Source organism: Cynara cardunculus (genome assembly GCF_001531365.2).
Source record: "Cynara cardunculus var. scolymus isolate 2C chromosome LG 1, CcrdV1, whole genome shotgun sequence".
Classification (NCBI taxonomy): domain Eukaryota; kingdom Viridiplantae; phylum Streptophyta; class Magnoliopsida; order Asterales; family Asteraceae; genus Cynara; species Cynara cardunculus.
Window position 1 is genome coordinate 16,156,425 of NC_037528.1, and position 24,893 is coordinate 16,181,317.

General features: G+C 34.9%; 3 protein-coding genes across 3 annotated transcripts; 2 read left to right on the plus strand and 1 right to left on the minus strand.

Moving 5' to 3' along the window:
- The first annotated feature begins 2,114 nt into the window (after positions 1 to 2,114).
- LOC112507844 (protein indeterminate-domain 2-like) lies at positions 2,115 to 4,927 on the plus strand. The gene is made up of 4 exons (XM_025112575.1): positions 2,115 to 2,667; positions 2,953 to 3,349; positions 3,441 to 3,697; positions 3,936 to 4,927. Exons 1-4 carry the CDS (start codon positions 2,526 to 2,528, stop codon positions 4,706 to 4,708), a joined length of 1,569 nt encoding a protein of 522 aa, XP_024968343.1. The 5' UTR covers positions 2,115 to 2,525; the 3' UTR covers positions 4,709 to 4,927.
- Positions 4,928 to 8,212: 3,285 nt separating this feature from the next.
- Positions 8,213 to 9,768, plus strand: LOC112517970 (pentatricopeptide repeat-containing protein At4g36680, mitochondrial-like). The gene has a single exon (XM_025125479.1). The coding sequence runs from the start codon at positions 8,213 to 8,215 to the stop codon at positions 9,458 to 9,460; it is 1,248 nt and encodes a 415-aa protein (XP_024981247.1). The 3' UTR covers positions 9,461 to 9,768.
- Positions 9,769 to 16,539: 6,771 nt separating this feature from the next.
- Positions 16,540 to 20,330, minus strand: LOC112520521 (outer envelope pore protein 24, chloroplastic-like). The gene is made up of 3 exons (XM_025128980.1): positions 20,053 to 20,330; positions 19,613 to 19,972; positions 16,540 to 16,997 (listed from the first exon to the last, which is right to left on the minus strand). Exons 1-3 carry the CDS (start codon positions 20,251 to 20,253, stop codon positions 16,917 to 16,919), a joined length of 642 nt encoding a protein of 213 aa, XP_024984748.1. The 5' UTR covers positions 20,254 to 20,330; the 3' UTR covers positions 16,540 to 16,916.
- Between the last annotated feature and the right edge of the window lie 4,563 nt (positions 20,331 to 24,893).

Genomic DNA, 24,893 nt, shown 5'->3' on the forward strand with positions numbered 1-24,893 from the left:
ATTGATATAATTATTAAGTATTGTAATTAGTTAGTAAATAATATTAATGAATATTGTATAATCAATAATTAATAATTAATTAATATTTATTTATAATTAATATAAACAAAATAATATTAATATTAATGAAAGTTATAATTGAAAAAAGTGATAATAAGCTACCAAAACGTTATTTCAAGTAGCGTTTCAATAAGCTAGTTTATCAGCATCCAAACGATGTACCAAGAAAATAAGCTAACTTATTTTTGTTAAACAAGACCTTTAGGGATTTTGGACATGTTTTTTTCTTCTACCGGATTCTCCAAATCTTTTTCTAAATTGGATAAAGTATGAAAGAGAGTGTAAGAAATCTCCAAATTTGGAGAAAATCCTATAAGCGATTAAAATGAAAGAGAAATATTTTTTAATATATTTTCACCAATAAAATGTTGGTGATTTCGGAGTGTTTAAAATTGCTTATTTAAAATAAACTTATATATATATATATATATATATATATATATATTTTTTTTTTTGTAAAAGTGTTTATTAACTTATGTAGTGTCAAATTGGACTTCTTCTAAAAAATGTTTAGATTAGCTTATGACTGTACGAAAACGTAATAAGCCCATAAGTATGTATTTTTTTCCATCCAAACACTAAAAACTCATTATTACTGGTATCACATCGAAATAAATAAATAAGTTAGAAGAGAGTAACTTACCAAAAACCTTTTATTACGGTACCAAACCGGTATAAGTATTTCATTTTTTTTCATCTAAACACTAAAAACTTCTTATTACCGGTATCACACCTATTTAAGTTAATAAACACTTTAAGTAAGCAATTACAAACACCCCCTTAGTATCATCAAGCATTTTAGTGTAGTTGTGATTTACTTGAAATCGATTATGGTGATGAGACAAACATACGTGAGTTAGGAGGTGCAGATTGTATATTTAAAAATGTTGCTCCTATTATCTTAGATCGTCATAAAATGAGGGTCAAAAGGTCGCGCCCCCTTGTGGGGTCCTAGAGGCAGCTCCCCTAACGGGGTTCCAAGAGGCTAGTCCCCTTGGCGTTAATCCGTAAAGACTAGAAATTCTACTAAGTCGTAATTATGAAACAATGCATATGAAATTATGGACTTGCATGTTCAGACTTCTATTTCTCAGACTTAGAAATCCGTTAAGTCTCAACCCTGGTCCAAATATAGCTCTGGTCTTTGACCTATCGCTGAACATGTGTGTTCAGATGTGCCTCCTATCTTTGGTTGGTCATCGGCCTATCGTTGAACGTGTGTGTTCAGAGATGGCTTTTATCTCTCGTTGAGTACATCTAGAGCTTTGGACCTGCATGTTTCGGAATTTAGATTCAGTTGTCACTACTCTTCGATCTTATCCATTAGGTTACAATCGTTAAACTGTCAATAACTGTCGATCTCTCATTTAAATATGTAAAACGAGAATCCGAGTATATGTCTCGATTTTCATCGCCTCTGAAATAGAGAGAAAAATAACTTAAGATCAGAATATGAAAATTTTGAACTCAAGTCCAATAGGGTCGAATTATTATATTTGAAAAGTGTTTTTTTATATGATTCTTGAGTTTTATCCTGTCACTTCATCTTCTTTTGAACATGATTCCCAACATAATTTTTTTAGAAATACATATTTTATTAAATAAATAAATAATATTTTAATAATATAAGCAATATTAGAATCTTTAAAATAAATTCTTTATTAAAATTAAATATATTATTATTTTGAAGATTTTAAAGTTTCATCATCGAATTTAAAAAAAAATTAGAATAGGATTTGAGATGTTATAATACAAACAAAGCGATAGACTAAGTTAAGATGACCTTCTAAAAAATTCTTATAATACACGTGGAAAACCCTTATTGGTCCCAAACTGAAAAGGCCAAGACCAAAAGTACTTTGACTTTTCGAAACCACAAACCCTTATTCTAATCTGACCATGGTTAACAAACCACGAGTTAGAATTTTAACTATGATTAGGCAAGCAAATGTTTTTGGTTTATCCCCAATTTGGCCCCTTTCAAAAAATTTTATTTTTATTGAAAATTCATAAACGAAGACTTTTTGCAACCCCTCGGCACTCGCTCACTTTCTCTCTCTGGATTTTCACTTTCTTCACTAAGATCTTTCCATTACTTTTTCTTAGTCGGTTGTCGATTTCATTTGTTTCGGCGTTAAATTCGGATTCTAGTGGTCTGTTTCTAGCACTGTGGTGTGATCAATATGGCTAAAATTTAGGGAAAATGTCTGAAACCCTTGTTTTCCCACTGTTTGAAGCTAAATCCAGCGTTACCTGATTGTGTGATATGGGATTTGTTAGCTCCTTGATTGATTTGAGTTTTGGTTTGTAGAGACGATCGATGCTGGATTGATTGATAGAGAGTATTGCTTAAGTTTGGTAGCTAACCCTAGAAAAAGTAAAAGCGTTTGAAATACTTTGATTTCATTAGAAATCTCCTTTTTCCTAAACGGAAGTTGAAGCAAAACCCTAGTAATTAAGTCATCATGACCACCGAATTGGACAACACGTCGGCCGTCAACGAGTCCACGGTATCCGGCGAAGCTAGTATTTCTTCTCTGGGCAATCAGACGGCGGCGCCTCCAGAAAAGCCAGTGAAAAGGAAGCGAAATTTAGCCGGCATGCCAGGTAACATTGAGATTCAGCAAAATTTGATAATAATTGAACTGTGATTCTGAAATTTGTTTGCTTAATCTGGGTGTTTTTTGGACTGGTTGCCTTAATTGGGAGGTATATGTATTAGATTAATGAGCAAATCCCCATACGCAGTCAACTAAAAATGAATTCATGCTGTTTGGAGCAAGCATCGCAAAGCTTCTATTAGCAAATACATATCAAAATCATAGGGTTAGGACTTGCTATGTTGAAATTTATATGAAAATTAAGTTAATTTTTCCTGCTTAAAACATATAGATCCAGATGCAGAGGTGATTGCCCTATCTCCCAAGACTTTAATGGCTACAAACCGATTTGTTTGCGAAATTTGCAATAAGGGGTTTCAGAGAGACCAGAACTTGCAACTCCATAGAAGGGGACATAATCTGCCATGGAAGCTTAAACAGAGGACAAGCAAAGAGATTAGGAAGAGAGTCTATGTATGTCCCGAGCCATCATGTGTTCACCATGATCCATCACGGGCGTTGGGCGACCTCACGGGGATCAAAAAGCACTTCTGTAGGAAGCATGGTGAGAAGAAGTGGAAATGTGATCAGTGCTCGAAAAAGTATGCAGTTCAGTCTGATTGGAAGGCTCATCTGAAGATATGTGGAACCAGAGAGTATAAATGCGATTGTGGGACTTTGTTTTCGAGGTTAGATGTTTATGAAATCTTTCATTGTTGGCTTAAAACGTGCAGGCGGATTTGTGTTTGAATGTTGAAGATTTTTTTGGTTTATGTGAAGGAGGGATAGCTTTATTACCCACAGAGCATTTTGTGACGCATTAGCCGTGGAGAGTGCTAAGGGTCAGGCAGAGGATGAACCTTCCAAGAAAGATGAAGACCCGAAGCCTCTATTGATAGAATCAGCACCACAATCAACCTCAACAGCATCACCGCCTCCACCACCGCCACCAGCATCACTGCCGCCACCTCCACCCACCACCACCACCCCTGCAGTGCCTGTAACATCTTCAGTTTTGTGTATTGCAAAAACTCCAGGTATAACAAGTCTAAGGTTTTAACAAGCACCATTAATTCTATCATAAAGAAAGCAACAAATTTTTGTGCTTCTTCTGCTTCGTGTTGGAGTTGAGTTGTTTTGTCATTTGCTTTGAGTTTCCTTGCATCTTATATACATTAAGACCAACAATCAATTCTCTGATTTCATTTAAAGATTCATTACAAGTAAATATCGCTAAAAAGGAAATACTTGTATACAATGCTTGTCTGCCTGCAGATTTACCAGAAATTTCCAAGTCCAATAATGATTCTAGACCTGTTTTGGAGAATCCATCACAACTGGTAGCAGGGTTAACGGGAAGCTCTAGTGGCAGCTGCAGCTCAACCAATACAGGAAGCACAAGCAGCAGTGTATTTGCAAGCCTATTTGCATCATCAACTGCATCCAAAACCTTACAGCCACAACCACAACCTCAAACAACTGGATACAAAGACCTAATTCGATCTATGACTCAGCCTACGCAAACACCCGATCTTACACTACCATCTTCAGCTCAAGAAACTATATCACTATGCTTATCTACCAACCAGGGATCCTCGATTTTCAGGACAGCGGGACAGGAGCTCCGGCAATATGCTCCTCCACCTCAGCCCACCATGTCAGCAACAGCATTACTTCAGAAAGCTGCTCAGATGGGTGCATCTGCCTCCGGTGCATCACTACTCAGGGGTTATGGGCTTGATGCTGGGCAGCGAGATGACACAGATGGTGGTGCATCCATTGGGCTGGGGCTCGGTGTGGGCTATGATGGGAGGTCTGGTTTGGAAGAGCTCATGATGGGGACTCCATCCGTATACGGGCCTAAGCATACCACTCTTGATTTTCTCGGGTTAGGTATGGCGGCTGGTGGTGGAACAACCAACGGTCTGTCGGCTCTGATGACATCCATTGGCGGCAGCCTTGACGTTACAGCTGCTGTTTCGTCATTTGGACGTGGTGGCAGAGCAGGCAGTGGCGAATTCACCGGAAAAGACATGGGGACGCAGTAGGCACTTGGCACCGATGGCCCAGATTTTCTTTGCCTTGGCAATTTCTAGTGTGGTAACTCTTGTCTGTAGTAATTAGCTTAAATTAGTAATATGGATTTTATATTTATTTTTTTACTAGCTTGATGTAAATTAATATTTCATCTCTATTTGTATAATTAAATCCAGAAAGAAAAAGGAAATTGATGGGAGTCTGGATTTCCATTTGCTTAGGAGTCAACCTATGCCAACTTGCTGTTTTTCTAAATTTAATTTACTGTCATTGTTGACTTTTATATCTGAAATTATGTCCAACTTTGATACTTTGCAGTTTGCATCATTTCAATTTTCAGGAGGGAAATGCTTTTTATCTTGGGACATAGTTGACTTTTTTTAGGTCAATTATGTCCCAATGCATTGCTCCTATTCCTCTATTGGGACATTAACCTAAATAACACATGGAAAGAGAAGTTTTAAATTTTAGCCACCTCAAAAAAAAATTTGCAGAAGGCCAGGTATCCCGTAAATTTGACACCACAAACCACGTGTGTTGTGGTGTTGTAAGAGGTCGCAGCTTGTGGTTTCTTTTTTTTAAAGGACGTTACATATTCATCACATAAATAACCAATCTCAAATATGTAACGTTCGGGTTCAACATTATCCAACGTTACGGCAAAACGGTTGAATCATACTCCCATACTCCGTTTACCTTCTTTTACGTTCCTCCAACACAAATATGCAATTTAACTTTTGGTTTCTACGTGATGCATACAAAGACTAAAAAAACATGCAACCTATACAACACATATCCCCTCTAAAAAAGGAACCACAAGCAGCGGCCTGTCATTTGGAACTGCAACTTGCGATTTTGAAATCTATTTTTACGACGCCATCATTTTTTTAACATATAATATGTCAGAAGTATTTGATACCGCAAGAAAAGTGACTTACGGTGTCAAATTTACGACATGCCAAAAACTTTTAAGGTGGCTATAATTTAAAACTCATTTTTTTCATGTGGTTATTTAGGTTAATATAAAAAACCCCTCTATAGTGGTTTTATTTTTGTTTTTATGACAATCAACCATTTGCTAAATTACAAAAATCATTCCTTAATTATTGATTCAATATAATTGGATTTCATACTATTTTAGTCCAAACCCTTAACCCCACCAATCAAATTTAAAGGCAAAAGTATGATTTCTCTTCCTTTTGTCGTTTTTTGTTTTTAAAGTGAAAATTTCTCAAATTTCACAAACAAGACTTTTTTCAATCAAAACACAAATCCATGTCCGTAAACTCAAATTATCCAACGAAAAATAAATCTATAACAAATTTAAATTAGGGTTTCTTAATATCTGACTTATTTTGGTAGAGCAGAGTTAATTGCAAACTTATGTCCCGTTGTAAATCATGGAAAAAAAAGTGTCACGTGCAAATATTCATGGGATATTCATCATTAATACTACATCATTCATCTTAAATGGTGTAAAAAAATCGCGTTTACTATTTACGACGAGTGAGAATAAACAGGCACATGTGTCGTGATCTCCTTTGTCCCTCAACTTGAACACAAAATAGGTTTCCAACCGAACCTTCCTCTACTTTGATATAACTGAAAAACACAATTCAAATTTGTCTTTTTATCCATCATTAAGTACTAATTACACCAAATTTAATCCATGAACTCTCAATGATGGATTTCAAAAGTGATATTGTTGGATTTGATAATCCTCAGTGTTTTTTATTTATTAAAGAAACAATTTTAGATAAAGATGAATAGGAAACAATAAAGCCTTAGATAAGATTTTCTTTCTTTCGAAAAGTGATTTTGGACTAATAATGTAAGAAAAATGTTGTTAAACTTAAACCGAACACTCTTTTAACGTATTCTATCTCTTAGTTTGGTAAGGCTATTGACAAAAACTTTAACACTCCATTGATTGTTTTCTTTTAACTTTTACGGTACCCCACAAAACACTACCACACACATGATTGACTTTGGGATAGTAATGGAAAACGACACATGCATTATGTATCGAGTTATTACCATTTACTTCTATAAGACTATTTTAATATACATTTTAGTTTCAACAGATTTCTTAAAATGTTTTCAATGTAAAAAGTAGGAGGGGAGATGAAATTCTTTAAGTTTGAATAACTCTCGAAAATGATTACTCGTAAAAGAAAATTATTTTTTTATATTTTCTACCAATGAGAATTCTTGAAATTAAATGTATATGAGATATGAATAATATTTTATAAAATGTATTGAATGTTTTAGTAATATAATTGATACTGTAGTCTCTAAAATGGAGAAAATGTTGGAGATGGCCATGAATTTTCTATTGGAGATTTTGACTTTTGATTCTTCGTTTTGGTGAAATTATTAAAAATGCTCTGACAATATATCATGGATATCTCTTTTATAAAATACTAAAACATGTATTGTTTATATTGAGCATATTGTGTCAAACATAAATATACAACTCAGTTTAAATCACAAAACGATACGCTCGTTTAACATTTGTAGGATATATGAAATATTTTCTCCCATGTCTTTGTAGGATATGATGTTACAGACTTGTAGTTCTACTTAATGGGAATCATATAATCGCATTAAAGCTCTTTCCCAATTGTGATTTCCAAAACGACACGCTCATTTAACATTTTTAGCATAATTACAGATGAAAGATGAACCCTTTCATGGATTGACTAGCCGACCCCTATAACTTTCTTTTCATATTTTTCACTTTTTGGTCCTTATTTTGAATCATGCATTTTGCCATAATTGTCGATTGGAAAACACATTAATATATTTGTTATATCAGCTAAAATATTATTAGTAATAGAAGTATACTCATTTACAATTAAGGGGGTGTTTAAGATTGCTTATTTAAAACAACTTATGTTTTTCTATAAAAGCATTTATCAACTTATTATAAGTCAGAAGAATTTAACTTTTTCAAAAACTTCTTATTACTGGTTTGACACCGGTATAAGTTGTTTATCCAAACACTCAAAAGTGCTTATTACCGGTGTCACACCGAAATAAGTCAATAAGTTATTTTTATAAGCAATCCCAAAAACCCCCCCTAAACCCTTAAAACATACAAGCTTATAAAACCTATTTTCATAACATGTGTAAAAGTATGAAATTGTTTCGTTTGTAAAATTTTAATGGTTGTTTTGTGTGTGGAAAAAAAACAGTTCTAAACTTACATATAAAATAGTATTTTATAAACACTATATTTTTATCAATAGTGTTGTATATATGTAATAACACATAAAAACTGGTTTATAAATCTGTACAAATTATTGAGTTCGTAAAACAAGAAAATCTATTTATAAATTTGGTTGTTAACCTTCAAAGTCAAATTTATTATAAATAGTAATTTGGTTGGGTTAAAACCCATTGGCCCAACAAAGGCCCAAACTGCTCATATGGTAGGAGGCTAGGAGCAGCCGCCTATCCACAACACTAAACCCAAAAGCTTCCATTTCCTTGCTAAACCCAAAACCCTAGACATGGCCTTGTCGTCGTCTTCTGCTCTCCTCCGCCGCGCCCGCCATCTGTCAACCGCCATCGCTACCGTCCCCGCCACCACCACCACCAATGCCACAGTCTCAGCTTCCATGACTATTTCCAAAGCCAAATCGAAACTCAGAACGGAACACAATACCGATAAAGCCTTAGACATCTACTCAACCGTCAAATCCAACTACTCCGCATCGTCCCCGGGGTCCACACACCATGCCCAACAGATCACAGTCCGCCGCCTCGCAAAGTCTCATCGTTTCTCCGATATAGAAGCTCTAATCGAATCCCACAAAAGCGATCCTCGAATTACTGATGAGCCCTTCCTGTCTTCACTCATTCGATCGTACGGCATCGCTGGCATGTTTGAGCACGCCCTCAATACATATAATCAGATGGAAGCTCTAAAAACCCCTAGATCAACCATATCATTCAATGCATTGCTCATGGCATGTGTGAATTCGAAGAATTTTGATCGTGCCCCACACCTGTTTGACGAAATGCCAGCAAAGTATGGGTTCCAACCGGATGACTATTCGTATGGTATACTGGTTAAGTCTTTTTGCGATGCCGGTAAGCCTGAAAAGGCGATTGATAGATTGAAAGAAATGGACAAAAAGGGTATTCAGATTTCTGGGGTTATTTATACATCAATAATACATTCATTGTATAAGAAAGGAAATGCCACTGAAGCTGAGAGGATTTGGGATGAGATGGTGAATAGAGGGTGTTTGGTAGATGTTGCAGCAAACAACGTTAGGCTATTTAATGCAGTTGACGGTGATCCTGAGAACATCAAGACAATGATCGAGGAAATGAGCAATTCGGGGCAAAAACCTGATACCATAAGTTACAATTACCTGATGACTTGTTACTGTAAAAAGGGGATGATGAAGGAAGCCAAGGAGGTGTATGACAAGCTGGAAGAGAACTGTTGTAACCCAAATGCTGCCACATTTAGGACTTTATTGTTTTATTTGTGTAAGAATGAGCAGTTTGAGACTGGGTATAAGGTCTTTAAACACAGTGTGAAGGTCAACAAGATACCAGATTTCAATACACTGAAGTATTTGGTTGAAGGATTAGCAAAAAAGTCAAGAACCAAGGATGCCAAAGGGATGATCAGGACGATGAGGAAGAAGTTCCCTCCTAATCTTTTGGTTGCTTGGTCAAAAATTGAGAAGGAGCTTGGTTTAGTCAGTATTGAAGCCGAGGCTGCAAAAGAAGTTAGGACATAAGTTATCTGGGATAGGTATCGAATAAGACCGCTATACGTCATTTCATTGACATGATACAACAAACAGGTAGCCGATAGCTCTCATCAACACAGATACCATATGTTTCATCCGGTGCCGGACCTTGTCAAGAAGGTAAGTGATACAAATGTCATGTTCAATATTTTATCTAGTTGATGAGTGATTGATTTGTTTAATTATAAACAAATGCTAGTTTTGAGTCATTCACAGCTCAAATATGGAGCTTTTAGAGGATGTTGATTGTTGCTTACTGATTTTTATGTCAGTCAGAAACTTTTTTGTTGTTCAGTATCTGAATCTTGTCATTGGTGGTATGCATACCGTTTGCCTTTGCAATTTGTAGTTTTCTACCCTGACGTTGGGAATTTTAGTGTCTCACAACTTCACATGCTTGAAGATTTGTGTCGTGTATGTTACTTAGGAAGTGATAAGAAAAGAGACATGAGTAAAAATATGAGGCCATCTTTCTAGAAAATCAAACACTAAAGACCCAGTTTACAGCATAATAGCCTTTCCCTGTGATTATGCAGGGTGGGTTCAGTCATTGTGCTTGAGCTCACGTAGGAGAAATGCATAGTTGAAAATGTGCTCATAGGGATCTCCTTTCTTCTGTCACTGGGGGCTGTCTTGGGCAATCCAAGGCCAGGCTAAGTAGTAACATCCTGGAGAACCCATGTGAAAGGAGAGTTGGATTGTATTAATTTCCTGCTCGCTTCTCTTTTAGGGTGCGTTAGTTACACAGGCAGGACCGTATATGGCTGGATTGGATGGGCTATAGTGAGGTAGGAGGTGAAAGAATTGTGAAAGGTCTTAGGGATTTAACATGGTATGAGTAGTTTACTAATTTATCAAGATTGTTCAATTTCTTGATTTTGTTCTATTATTTTTGGTGGGACAGGAAAAAAATGCATTTTTGTTCCACTCGGTCCCGTCAAGTCCCAGTTTAATTGTCATACCACAGGCAAGACAAGTTCTTGTTCTGAATTGTACTGTCTTGCATGCCAAACATACCCTCAGTTACCAATTTAGGTCTTCGAATCCTGTGATTCTTGAAGGTTTGATGGATCATGAGGTTAACCATGAGTAGACAGTGATTGGTGTATGTTGGAATTATATATTGGAAGGCCTTTTGTCCCTCCTAGCATTGCTCCTTGGTGGTGAGAGATGAGGTCTAGCGTGCATGGTTTTTCGAGTTGGCACCGACTCCACAAACTTGTCTGAGCTTTGGTTCGAGTTCCTCGTTTTACATTGGTCTTTGGAGAAGCTACTGTTAGCCCTCGTCCTTTACCCTTGCACTCGATTAAGTTGATGGGCATTAGATGACCACCGTTCATCTCGATGTATGAAATATAATTGTTTTCAAAATATATAATATTTATATACACTAAATATTCATTGAGACACCTTACCTTTGATCTTATGGGAGGCTAGGAACCAAGGCCCAATTTCAAATGAACACATGTGTCACACATTTAGAAGGTGGCTTAAACAAATTGATTTTCTTTTGGATGTTAAGTTACTTGATTTAGTTAGATGTTTGGCCATTTTAAAATTTGGCTGATGTTAATCTAGCAAACAATAGAGAAGACAACAACTTATCTTAATTTGAATGGAATTGGTGATGGTTGACTCTATTATTTAAACAATAAAAATATAAGTTTCAACTCTTTAACCAACCTTGTATTTATTTTAGTATTCCTTGTCATACTTGTTCCATTGTCTTTTACGATAGCATTTGGTACACATAAATGATTGGACATGACCAAAGGATAGGACTAGATGGAAAATGTGTTTGTGTTTTGGTAAGTCTAGGACTTGACATGACAGAGCTAAGACAAGTTGTCTCAAAAAGTTATTTGATGATTTTATATATCATATAATAGTTATAATTAATACAAATAAAGTAAATACTTTAATTTAATTTAAACATTTTTACAGAATTTTTGTATACAGAAATACATAACAATACGAAATTTGATATAATTGATGGTAGTTCAAAAAAACTTGATTGGTAGAAAGGAGGAATTATGTTTTATTCTGTTTAGAAGATACTTATCAATTGACGAACGCAAGATAAAATATTGTTGCAACAACAATGGTTGTAGAGGTAGAGGCATTGGTGGTGGTGGTGGTGGTGGTGATGGGTGGTTGTGGAGGTGAGGTGGTAGTGGTGGGCAGTGGTAGCAGTAGCCGATGGTGGTGGTGGTGGTTATGGTGAGGTAGCCTAGGTCGTAGTGGCGGTGACGATAGACGGTGGTGGTCGGTGGTTGTTGTAGTAGAGCAGGAGGTGAAGGTGGTCGACGGTGGTAGTGGTGGTTGTGGAGGTGGTGGTCGGTGGTCGACGATGGTTGTGGATGTGGTGGTTGTAGTGGAAGAGGAGGTGGAGTTGGCCCATAGAGGCTACCACTGGTGGTAGAGGCTGTGACTATCGGTGATGAACAGTAAAACAAATAACATATTAAGGTATATGTATTAAATGAGATTAGTGCTATCTTAGTTTCTATCTAATTCTTGTTCCATCTTGTTCCACATGTTTTGGTGGAACAAGAAAAGTCTTTTTTGTCCCACGCTGTCCCATTTCTCGTCTCTGTCCCTTGTCGCGTCAAACGTGGAACAGTGAGTTCTTGTCCTGTTCCATGTCGCACCCAAGGTTGGACAATGAGTTTTATTTTGTTCTATCCTGTCTTGTTTCATGTATCAAACATAACCTACAAAAACACCATCTCTACTTTTTGGTATTAATTTTGGGTTTGCATACATCCTTTGTCCCAAACCTCCATGTATAACATATTGAACTTGTTTGGTTTGGTTTGATTTGATTTATTTGGCGTAGCACTAATTGGATCTCGTTTCCTTAAAGTCCGTGTGTTGTTTGTTAGGCTACAATTCTTGAGTAGTCGAACAAATTGGTTATCAAGATTTATTGGTTCTCATTTAACATGACATGTTTGAGGAGTGGTTACTTATAACAAAATATGAATAAAGTTTAGGCGATGATCAACTGAACACGATATCAGGGACAAACTCAGTTCAATAGTTATGGTGGCACATGCCACCCTTTCATTCCTCTGTCGTCGTGTAAAAAAATTTAGGTTCGTGAAAGACATAACCGTATCGATTTGTTCTTTTTAAAGTATATAATGATTATATACAACAAATAGCACACATAAGTTCACACACTCTTATCATCTTTGGTGAAGTTTGAACCCTTGACCTCTTAAAATGCCAATGTCTCACATACCGTTATGTCAAAGGCATTTTGGTACCGTATCGATTTGTTACGTACCACTATATATATTTTATAATGTTGTAAAAGATATTTGTTTCTTATAACCAAATAAGCTGAATGATCATTTAATAAAAAAAAATTGGATCCTTCCCTGCACTGTTTCCTGCATCTACCCTCCTATGCTAAATTCATTTTTTGGTTTTATCCCACGTGGTCAAAATGATCACGAAAGTCGTCACTATTTTGTATTATTTTTCTTACAAACAATGTTGCAACTCAAAAGATATGAGTTGTGAAATATTAACTTGTTATATGATCTGGTCATCTTATTTCCTGCGCTTCTAAAATTCATTCAATGAATTTATTAAAGTATTTTATTTATTAAAAAAATCAAATTCTTATATCACAATAAGAGGCTGTCTAACAATTGTTGAATGGTTTGGTACATAATGATTAAGTAGTTAGAATGATTAGGAGGCTGTTATGATATAGTGTAAAATAAAATATAAGTGTTTAGTAATTGTTTACTATGAAATTAGGACGCTTAATGGTTAAAGGAGACCTATGATACAAAATCATTCAGAGGGTTTTAGAATTATTAAGAGTCAGATTTTTTTTTGTCAAACAATATTTACCTCTTAACGATTCAGATATTGTCTTTTAATGAAACTATTAATAGATAAACAAACAATCACTAAAAAGATGGAATTAGATTCTATTTCAAATTCCAAATTTGGTTTAAATGAAAGTGTGAAATTGAAATTTCGAGATTTAATTAAATTCCACAAAATGAGATTTCAAAATCTACAAGATAGTTGGTATTTTACGAGATTTTATAACATTTTATTTGTAATAATATTTTAGAATTTGTTAAAAACATACGTTTTGTAATAATCAGTCTTACTTGGTTTTGTAAATTATTTATAGTAAACGAAATTCAATTCAATTACAAATTGTACAAACCAAAAACATCAAAACATCCAAATCCCTAAAAAAATTACGTCAAACCAATGGCCACTTAGAGCATCTCCAACATAGAGGTGTAAAATGATACGATACAATTTGCAAGTTACTCGAGATCGACTTGGTCAACACTCGACTCGAATAGGCTCGGTTGAACTCGAGCTCGACTCGACATACTAACGAGTCAAGTCGAGCAACCCAATACTCGACTAAAAGAGCTCATACTTGATTTTTTTATATATAATTAGTTTTATAATGTAATTTATAAAATAGAATGTAAAAATTTATTAATAAACTTAACAATAAAAATAAAAATGTCGTACATTTTTTATATATTTGATCAAATTTGTATATCTTTTAACTATAAAAATTAATCAATTATTTTTTTCATTAAAATCATAATTAAGAAAAGACAAAAAAATAATTATAAAAGTGTTTATAAAGTTGTCCCACATTATATGAGAGATACTAAATGATAAAGTTATCCCATATTAGGAAAAAGATGCTAAAGGAAAGACGACAAGATGTTGTAAAAAGAAAAATAACTGATTGGAGTTTGTAATTTTAACGTTTTTTATGATGAAATTTGAGGTGCATCCTTGAGTTTTATAAAGTTTACCTTTGAGTTTTATAAATTATAAAAAAAGATCCTAAAATTTCATAAATTTCAACAGTTGAATTTGATTCGATCTTAATTCGAGTTCGAGTTTGTTTTAGCATCAAATGAGTTTAAACTCGGGTTCAAAAAATTGCAATCGAGTTAGAAAATTCACAAGTTTTCTAGTCAAATTCGAGCTTAAAAATGGCTACCGAGTTCAAATCAAATATATCAATACTCAAGTTGACTCATATCATTTACAATTTTTTTTTTTTGAAATATATGATATTTATATGTGGCAAATGCAACAAATAAACTCACACATCATTCTCACATTTAGTGAGGTTTAAACTCTGACCTCTTAGGAGGCCAAAGACTACGATACCACCGCTAGGCCAAAAACCCTATAGTATATCATTTACACCTTTCCTCCAACATACCACTAAAGACAAACTACAAACCTTAAACCTTTTTCCACAAACCACATAAATGACGCCACCATATCTATTCAATTAAGGGGGTGTTTGGTTCACATAATGGAATTTGATGGAATTGGAATCCATCAAAGGAATTTGATTTTGAAGGAATTGGGATAGAATTTGATGGAATTTGACCATGTGTTTGGTTGGTAGGAATTGGAATGAAATCTCTCAATAGAATTGGAACAATCATCTTTGTATGGACTACCCCTTCCATCGCCCCGCCACACACCCTACCAGCCACCATGTCACTAATGTCGTCGTCACAACTATCACCCGCCCTTCCCCCACCACTTCTTCCCTACCCTGCTCCATAGGTGGGGATTGTTGCGGGCAGGTAGGGGTGGGGCGAGCCAGTGGGTTTGAAGCCAGAGTGGGGCAATAGGTGGCAGTGTGATAGCTGTGATGACTACAGTGGTAGGATGGTGGTTAGTGATATGTTAGAATAGGGTAAGATAGGGTGGGGGAAAGGCAGGACGGTAGGGTGGGTAGGGGTAGGTGGCGGGGTGGTAGCTGTGATGATGCTAGTGGTGGGATAATGGTCGGGAGGCTGGAGCCAGGGAGTGGGTGGGTATGACGACAATAATAGTGGCATGGTGTTTAGTGGTGGGCTGGGGTAGGGTGGGGTGCGAGTGAATGGCGGTTGTGAAGGCGACAATAGTAGTGTGGGGGTGGAGGGTTAGGTTAAGGGCGGCAGGGGCAGGGAGGTGGGGATCAGTGACAGTTGTGACGATGATAGTGGTGGGATGATGGTCAGGGTGATTGGGAGTGGGTGGGTATGATGACGACAATAGTGACATAGTGGCTAGTGGTGGTTAGGGTAGGTGCGGTAGGGTGAGTGGCAGTTGTGACGACGACAATAATGTTGTGGTGGTGGGGGTTAGGTTAGGGGAGTGACACTAACGTTAGTAGCATAATCGTAGTAGGGATGTGTAGTGAGTGACCGGAGGGTGGGTGGGTGTGATGACAATAGTAGTGACATAGTGGTTAGGGTGGGGTAAGGTGGGTGGCAGCGACATCAGTGGTGGGGGTTAAGAGTGAGGCATCATGAACAATAGTAACATGATCGTGGTGGATGGTGATGGAATTCAATTCCTTCCATTATGCCAAGGAATGATGAATTCATTAACTTGTGGAATTCAATGGAATTTGAAGGATTCCATCCATTCAAGAAATAAACCAAACAAAGGAATTGGAATTTAGTCAAAAGAATTTGTCATTCCAATTACATCAAATTCCTTTGAATTCCGTGAACCAAACGGCCCCCAAGACTCTTGACACTAATAATAATAAATAAATAAAAAAGATTATCAACCGTAGCTTTAGCATTTGAAGATCAAAACGTTAGGCTCTATATTTATAATAAGATTATTATATTAATTAATACTTTATATTAAGTTTAGTAATTTTATTATTTTGTGTTTCTAAATTGTAAATCACATTTAAATAATTTAAACAAGAAAAAAAAACAATATAAACAAATATGTGAATAACATTGAAATTTTAATATACATATATAAATGATTTGTATGATAATGAAACATTCAACGAAATAAAAGTATGTTACCAAAAATCTAAAAGTACATAATATTGGCTATCTGATATGTTAGTTATCAACTAAAAAATTGTCAACTTCAAATTTAAAAATATATTTGATTAAACAGATTATTCTAAAAATCAAGTAATAATATATACTTAAACTCAAGAATGCAACCGGGAGAACTCCAGTTTTGGACAACAGAACATTATCTAAGATCAAGTCTCACCAAATCAAGGCAGACACAGGAAACCATCAACAAATAATCCTACTTAACCTCATATTGTTAGAAGATCAGTGACTAAATACAATTCCTTGTCTTGGGTTTGGTTTGGTAGGTAGTTGGTGAAATTCGAAAATTCCACATCTATTGATGCAGAATTCGACGATGAAAATAGAGGAATTTGATTTGGTAATTCTGGTTCACTGGTTATACAAGCAATGTAGCCTCATGGTCAAAGGTACGACGACTGGAATGCGGCATCATACAATAACCAAGAATCATCAAAGGATAAATTATGCAGATAAGCTATATACAAGAACTACCCTGACTTTCCATTTTTAAAGATAATAGTAAAAGGAAGGATTACTACAAAACTTTGCGTCTTTTTACTGTACCTCAGTTGGAGCAATCACATCTCAAAATCCCAGATACTCTCAGCAGTAAATTTTGGCATCTTTTTCTCCTCTGCTAAATTGACTGATGCAGAAAGCTGGAAGGCATGGAACCAAGTGTCAGAAATGGTCTCACACAGAAATATTTTACATAGCATGCCCAATTCCAAGCAACCAAACAACTACTTAACCAGAGACAAGATAGTTCAGTGAATGCTAAGTTAACCGGACACAATATCTTTCACTGGATGCTAAATGAACGATAAAAAGATCAGCAGCTATCCCTTGCATTGCTGTGATTGTTCAAATGATACTAATAAGTAATAGAGACTACTGATCATTACTGCACTTGAGGTGAAGGCACCCAACAGTCAATGATTTAGAAAAGAGAATAAGAGAAGCTTCTCTCAAGAGAAGTTCAATCCTCGAGAGAGAAAACAAGTCCGCTTTGTTTCTTGGATCAAAATATTAAATATATATTTCCTCCATGCTGCTTGAGAAACTTCGATTTAATTGGTCACGGTCCTTTAATCAAACTGATAAGCAATAGAGCACCAAAACTCCTGTTCAATTACAGAGTTGTGATGAAAATGTGCCTTGTGGAAGTTTTACCTAGTGAAAAATGAAAGCCTATAGTGATCTGCAATAGGAAAAGGTTAAGAATTGCTGCGTAAAGCCGTAGCTAGCAGGCTTCATCAGACCCTCGGCTCCCTTTTGCTAATGGCTGGAGCCTCAAACTTATACACTGCCCATAATTTTATCATCTTTCATTACGTTCAAGTTTCAATTAGGAATCCAAATAAATTAGTTTAAGGGCTTGTTTGTTAGCAGCTTAATGAGCTTAATGGGACACACAACTTATTTACATGGCTGTATGGTAGTGGCTTAATGATGTAGGAGCGGCATATTTAGTAAACTTCTAGGGGAAAGCCAAGTTTTTTTCCAAACCTACCCCTCCCAATTAAAGAACACGCTCCTTTCATCTAAGAAAAAACCCTCCCAAACAAAAACCTTCCCAATCTATACACACATACTCATCCACACAAACAACTTTAGTCATAGAGGACTTGATGGAAAACCAACCAAACAGCAGTCTTGATGTCAAGTATATTGCTTTTTTTTTCTCTTTCATATATATACCCACACGAGAAGTCGAGAAATATTAAATAACATAGCAACGTATATTAGCAAGCAACCCTGCTTTTATGTTATGGTGAAGCAAGGTAGAAACCCTTGATGGCAGAACAATCTTGCAACCATTCAAGAAAATGAACATCTTGCAACCAAAAAATAAGGATACGTGACCCATTACCAATGTGTATTTCACTCGTCATTTACTGATGTATGGCTTATCAATTTGTGCTTCTTATGCACTCTTTTAGATAATTTCCAGAAATGCAAAAAACAAATATGATGATGATGATAATACTCATAGAGCTTCAATTCATGTCGGTAGATCAACATCCTCATAACTAATTCGTGTTGGCTGACCAATTATAATAGTGACCCACTAAAAGGATAATCTATCCAGATCGTTGCCTTATGTTTACCAACGAATGGCTCATCTAGTGCTAAAAGAATTTTCCGGTTCATCAACATCCTTGCATCTATTCAGAGCACACCAAATTATGTTCCCCCAAATGCCCGTCCTTTAATATGCTAAGTTTACATCATAGCATGCTCTCTTTATATGAAATGACATGAGAAGGGCAACTGAGGCTTTCTACTGGATGACTAAAGTGCAAACAATACTCCCTAATTTGTTGTGAAAAACGACTAAGGACATAGTCTTCAAGCGGAAACGTGAAATTGGGCACAAAAAATTTGTGCCTTGGTGATGATAAGGAGGAAAACCGGTATCGTCTATTTTCTTGTCTTGTCCTTTCCCAAACCTCACTATCAAGTCCTTAGTAGATATAGAAAGAGATTGTAATGCAGTTGAGCTATGAACACATGAATCTGCTGAGAACACTTCAGAATATGATCTTAGTTTGTCCATGCATAGCAAAACTACAAGAATCTCTCAAACAAGTTTAGCTCTACTGCTGACATTTTCAACAGGGTTGCATCCTAGTTACAGCCATTATACTAGGCACTTATCAGTATTCTAGTATCAAGAGCACGTATCGTAGTGACAACATAATGTGAATTTTCTGTTTGCCAGTATTCCAATGAACGAATCTAGCTCTGTGTCGAATAAACGATCCAATAGAGGAACAGACTACTTTGTTCTCTTTCCAACATAGATCGGATAAGGTGAGTGTTCTTTTTTATTGGACAAGTGTTGTTGGTTTTTCTTGCCATATGATCCATAGATAGTTCGCTTTGCTTTAACTGAACAAGATTAAGTCCCAAATACTTTTTTCTTCAGTACTATCAAGTATCAAAGGATATATAGGTTTACAGGGATTTCACCAATTCCTCTGTTACTACTTGAACATTTGAATAGTTATTATACATTAAATAAATCCACAACCAATAAAATTTCTAGTGACCGTTCTAAGCTCAACTGTTCCAAATAGGCACTGTAAGGACTAAGGACCTTGTCATTACAATGACGAGAGCTACTGTGGCCATTCTTGACTATCATATAATATAACCTGAAACTATAAGCTGATGGACTTCATGCCTAGTTCTTACTTCTTTCAAATTCAAAAATTACACAAATGACATCAAATAACTGCTGTGAACAGCAAGTACAGAGACACTTTACCTTGATATTTCCATTAGTAGAGGAATTAATTTTCCAATCCAACCCCAAAATCCTAGTGGACGAATGATAAGAACCCCTAACCACACTGCCATCATAAATCCTCCTTGATACCGCTAAGTCCCACGAATTCTCCGCAAAATCATAACACGGCTCAATCGTCATCACACCTCCATGCATGTAAGTGTACTTCACCTTACAATTCCCCGACTCAAATCCATAGTTCGCCGAAACCTTATGATTAGAATCCAACAAGAGCGTACCGTCCAATGCCGTCCGATCCTCAACCAACGAATGTGTGTATGTCAAGTTCAACGGCTTCTCATTAACCCGAACAGTATTCATGAATTGGAATCGTACATCCTACTTACATAGGAAAACATCGTATTAGCTAAAAATGGAAAAATCTAGTTGAAATTCAAACGAAATCACTATAATCGTACCTTTTTCTGGACGTTATAGTCCACGTTGAAGAATCCTGGGTTTTCTACGGATAGGGTAAGGCCATTTAAAGAAGGACCATTAACGAAGGTGTCGCCGGTGGTGGAAGCTCGTAGGTTGATACCGCCGGTGTTAACTACGACAGAGGCGGAGGCATCGGAATTGTCGGCGTCGTAGCCTCCTCTGAATGAAGCCTTTATCATTTTGTATAGAAGATGTTACCAGGGGTTACCAGAATGATGGTGAACAGAAAATGAATTCCATGGTCATCAATAGATCTGGAGGGCTCTTTCGTCCTTTAGATTTTTATAAAGCTTTTTTGGGCCTATAGTCCACATATTTGGGCTCTGTAGTCGGCCTTTTAACTTGCATAACAATTTAAAAACCTGCTTCGTGGTTCAATTTTAAAACAATATATTACATGGATAAAGTTGTCTGTATAGATTAGGAAAAAAAAATGTGTTTTTTAACAGGGAGACTTAGCTTTATGTATAAAGTTCCCTTTAAAACCTTACCGAATATGCTACTTTATATATGATCAAACCACTACCAAACAATCATATATAACTGATCGAATAAGTTGTGAGTCTCATCAAGCTACTAACAACATGTTCTAAGTTTGTTCGTGCGATGCAACATAATACATGTACAAAAGTTCAAATTCTCTTTCTTATAATAAAGTTTCTAATTTTTTTACATTTTACCCATTTTGACCAATAACCTATCGATTTTGTAACTTTTTACGGATGATGTGAAGTTTATCACGCACTTTGTAAACCTTTCATGAACAGGAATTTCACATCATCATATGTTATAAAATCAACAGGTTATGAGTCAAATTAATACAAAATATAAAATTCCGAAACTTTGTTATATCGATTGAGAAAAAGATTATCATTATTCCAAGTAAACTACATTTTATTAATTTAAAAAAAATGTTATATTATTTATTAATAAATAAATGAACTGAAACTATATAAACTAATAAATGAGCCATAAAAATAAATGTACCGCAAGATGATGCATGGAGATGTACTAGGTTGAGCTTTATTTTGGGAAATTGACAAAATTTTGTCGACCTATTCAATTAAATTTACTTTATAATCATTTTAGGTTTTTAAAATAGCGATTGCATAGTAAAAAAAAAAAAAGAGAGAATTATGCATATGCAAGAAAATTTGTGCAAAAATTGAATATTGATTACATTTTATACTTTTATAATTAGTTATTTAATTATTTTATTTTCTTGCTTTTTTATTTTACACCATTCTTATATTACCATATATTAACTAAAATATATCGAAAAATATACGTTTCTCTTTTTATAAATCATATCATTTTAATTGTCTCGTCAATATTTTCAATATGAGGCTAATATTGAATATTTTTGTAAAAATTATTTTTAATACTTACACTTTATATCCTTGTAGTTGTTTATTTTAATTTGTGACTATGAGATTATAAAGTGTAAATATTAAAAATAATTTTTACGTATTTATTATATTTAATAAAATTATTAAATCAAATAATATTTAATGTTTGGCTCATTTTGAAAGTATTGTCGAGATGATTATAATGATATAATTTATAGAAAGAGAAACATATTTTTTTTGAAAATATTTTGGTTAATATAAGGTTTATGTATGATAGTGTGATAAGGGTGTAAAATAAAAACGTAAGAATATAAAATGAATTAAATAACTAATTATAAACGTGTAAAATATAATTAAAACCATGCTGTTTTCTAAGGATATTATTTTTAAAAGTGACTATAAAATAAATTGAATTAAGAGGCAATTTCTGAATCGTTAAGAGATGAATTTTGTTTGGCAAAAAAAAGTTTATCTCTTAATGGTTCTAAAACTCTCTGAATGATTTTGTATCATGGGTCTGCCTTAACCATTCAACACTGTAATTTCATTGTAAACAATTACCAAACAATTATATTTTATTTTGCACTATATCATGAGAGCCTCTTAATCATTCTGACCACTTAGGGCCTGTTTGTTTTTCAAATTTTGCCTCTTAATTACGTCTGAAGTCTGATTCGGTCAGACATATACCATTTCAGACTGTTTGTTTTTTTTTTCAAATTAAGAGCTTAAAACCTCTTAAAATCATCTGAATTTTAAGTGAAAAGTGTGACTCTGAAATTGCTTTCAGACGCCTCCTCCCTATCTCGCTCCCGATCTCGACTTCATTCTCGCCTCTCAAATTCAGAAGTCTCGATCTGAAACACCTGAAGCTCTCGATCTCATCTCAGCTCTCGATCTGAAACACTTGAAGCTCTCGATCTCATCTCAGCTCTCGATCTCATCTCAGCTCTCGATCTGAAACACTTGAAGCTCTCGATCTCATCTCAGCTCTCGATCTCATCTCAAATTCAGAAGTCTCCTCCAGATCTCATCTCAGCTCTCGATTTCACTCTCGATCTGAAACACCTGAAGCTCCGGATCTCGATCTCTTCTTCTTCCTCTCGATCTCTCTGAAAACCCACAACAGGAAGCATGAGTCGTTCTCGATCTCTAGCATCGCTCAATCTCACAGTCGCTCACTGATCTCCAGCTCTCTCACGCAATGGATCTGTGTTCTTCTTTAATGGATCTGTGTTCTTTATATATATATATATATGTGTGTGTGTGTGTGTGTGTGGATTTGTGTTCTTCACGCATATATATATGTACATGGATTTGTGTTCTTGATATATATATATGATTGCAAAGAAGAGGAAATGGAAGGGATGAGAGATTAGGATTGGAGGAGGACGATGATAGCAAAGAAGAGGAGAAGCTGAGAAGGAAGATGAGAGTTGAAGTGGTTTTTGTTTTTTGGTTTTGTGTGTGGTGATTCTAGGGAAGACCATCATTTAAGAAAACTATTTTTCATATGTTTCAAAAAGAAAGTTTATCAATCTTCGGACGTAAAAACAAACAAAAACAAACAGTATGTCTGATTCAGATTTCAGACTTCAGACGTAAAAACAAACAGTCTGACTGATTCAGATTTCAGATTTCAGACGTAAAAACAAACAGTCTGACTGATTCAGATTTCAGACTTCAGCACCACCTCTTAAAAATCAGAGGTGAAATCAGACTTCAGACTTCAGCACCTCTTAAAAAACAAACGCCACCTTAATCATTCAACACCAAACCATTCAACAATTACAAAACAATCCCTTAATAAAATTTCTATTTTTATTAATATTCCCTTTGTTTTCAAGTCAGTAGACCCCTTTGGCTGAATAATGTACTAGGTTTTGCTATCAAATGAATTTGTCCTCTCAAGGATATAATTTTTAACTTGTAAACCTTATTTTTATTTTATTTTAAAAATGTCATTTATTTTATTAAATCAACGTGATAATGATTTAGAATCTTACTCAATAAGTGAGAGGGAAAAAAATATTATCTATTTATTTACCAACAATCTATTTTGATGGTTGAGAATGTTACCCAATAAAGTAAATAAATATGGTAATTCTTGTTAGTTGGCATTTGTTAGGTAAACGTTTGTTAAATGACTCCTAGTTAATAATTAGATTTTCTAGTGATGGTCTAAATATATTTATTTGAAAAGTCAAATATATTGAGGAACAACTCAGAAAATCAAATCTTTGACACTTTCGTATTGGTTGACAGTTTAAATCTTGTTTAGACCGTAAAGAATTGTTCTATTCTCACCGTTATCTAAACAAATTCATAGGATCAATCGATTTGTACCCATTTGGACACTCTCATTTGGACACTTCCCAAACCCACGGTTGTCCTCAAGCATTTGCTGCTAGGGATTTCTTGGTTGGTTGTGTTAGTATTTCCTATATTGTTTTGTATATGTTCTTGTCACTTTTGCTTCTTCTTGTTGGTAAAATCCCTTATGTTGGGATGACACTTGCTCTTGAATTTCTTTTTGCTTTTCTCGAAAAATGTTGGTTGGTTTTTTTTATTAACCTAGATATTCAATTCGATAAACGAACCGATTAATTTCAGGGCGACCACCTGTTTTGCAGGCAGTCCCGATCACCACATTTGAACCTTCGTGGTCACAAGAGAATTTTTATTCCTACTTAGATTTGAATTTGGGACTTCCAAACACTTTTGACCTTTAGAACTTAATTAAGCTCAAATCAATCATACAGCACCCTTGTGATTGGTTGGGTTTTTTTTCCTTGTTCATATTGTTAGTTTTTTAGTAAATTATGATACCTTTCAAAAAAACAGTATTGTAACTATAAAATTGTTACTTTCTTAAACGAATCGTAATTTTTGGTTTGAAATATAGTTAATAAAAATGTATGTCAATAATTCAAAGAAAATATATGAATTGACTCGTAATAAAAATAAGAAGGGAGAAACTGGTATATTGAAATCAAAAGTATAAACTTGTAAGAACATCTTCAGTACAAGGTTCTTATAAGTAAGAAGTGTAAAGAGTTCCTGTAAGAATCTAAACTTATTTAACTTTCTGTACAAGAACTTTAGTTCTTATCTTAAAGTGACCTTTGCTAATTTTTTTTATATATTTATTTATGAATATATAATAATTATTGGTGTTAAAAAAAATACAAAAACAGCCATAACTTTTATATAAATTCCTACTTTAATAAGTTAAAAGTAATCTGATAATAAAAAGTGCAAAAAATAAAATCTTATAAAAACCTACATGCTCTAACAAATACTTGTACATAAACAGTAAATTTGTATTACAAAATTATTAAACTTAACAAAATATTGGATTTTTTTAGAAAATGTTAAGATAAGATTATATATACGCCATCCACGGCTTTTATATATTTCCGTGTTCGTTCGTAAAACAATTTTCTCTCACACACAAACATCCACTGAAA

Excerpts from the sequence above, each read along its gene's own strand:
- LOC112507844 (XM_025112575.1), top strand. The coding sequence starts at position 2,526 with ATGACCACCGAATTGGACAACACGTCGGCCGTCAACGAGTCCACGGTA. Across the intron at positions 3,350-3,440 it reads TGTGGGACTTTGTTTTCGAG|GAGGGATAGCTTTATTACCC; the intron begins GTTAGATGTTTA and ends GTTTATGTGAAG. Across the intron at positions 3,698-3,935 it reads GTGTATTGCAAAAACTCCAG|ATTTACCAGAAATTTCCAAG; the intron begins GTATAACAAGTC and ends GTCTGCCTGCAG.
- LOC112517970 (XM_025125479.1), top strand. The coding sequence starts at position 8,213 with ATGGCCTTGTCGTCGTCTTCTGCTCTCCTCCGCCGCGCCCGCCATCTG.
- LOC112520521 (XM_025128980.1), bottom strand. The coding sequence starts at position 20,253 with ATGATAAAGGCTTCATTCAGAGGAGGCTACGACGCCGACAATTCCGAT. Across the intron at positions 19,973-20,052 it reads ACTATAACGTCCAGAAAAAG|GATGTACGATTCCAATTCAT; the intron begins GTACGATTATAG and ends CTATGTAAGTAG. Across the intron at positions 16,998-19,612 it reads CTACTAATGGAAATATCAAG|CTTTCTGCATCAGTCAATTT; the intron begins GTAAAGTGTCTC and ends CATGCCTTCCAG.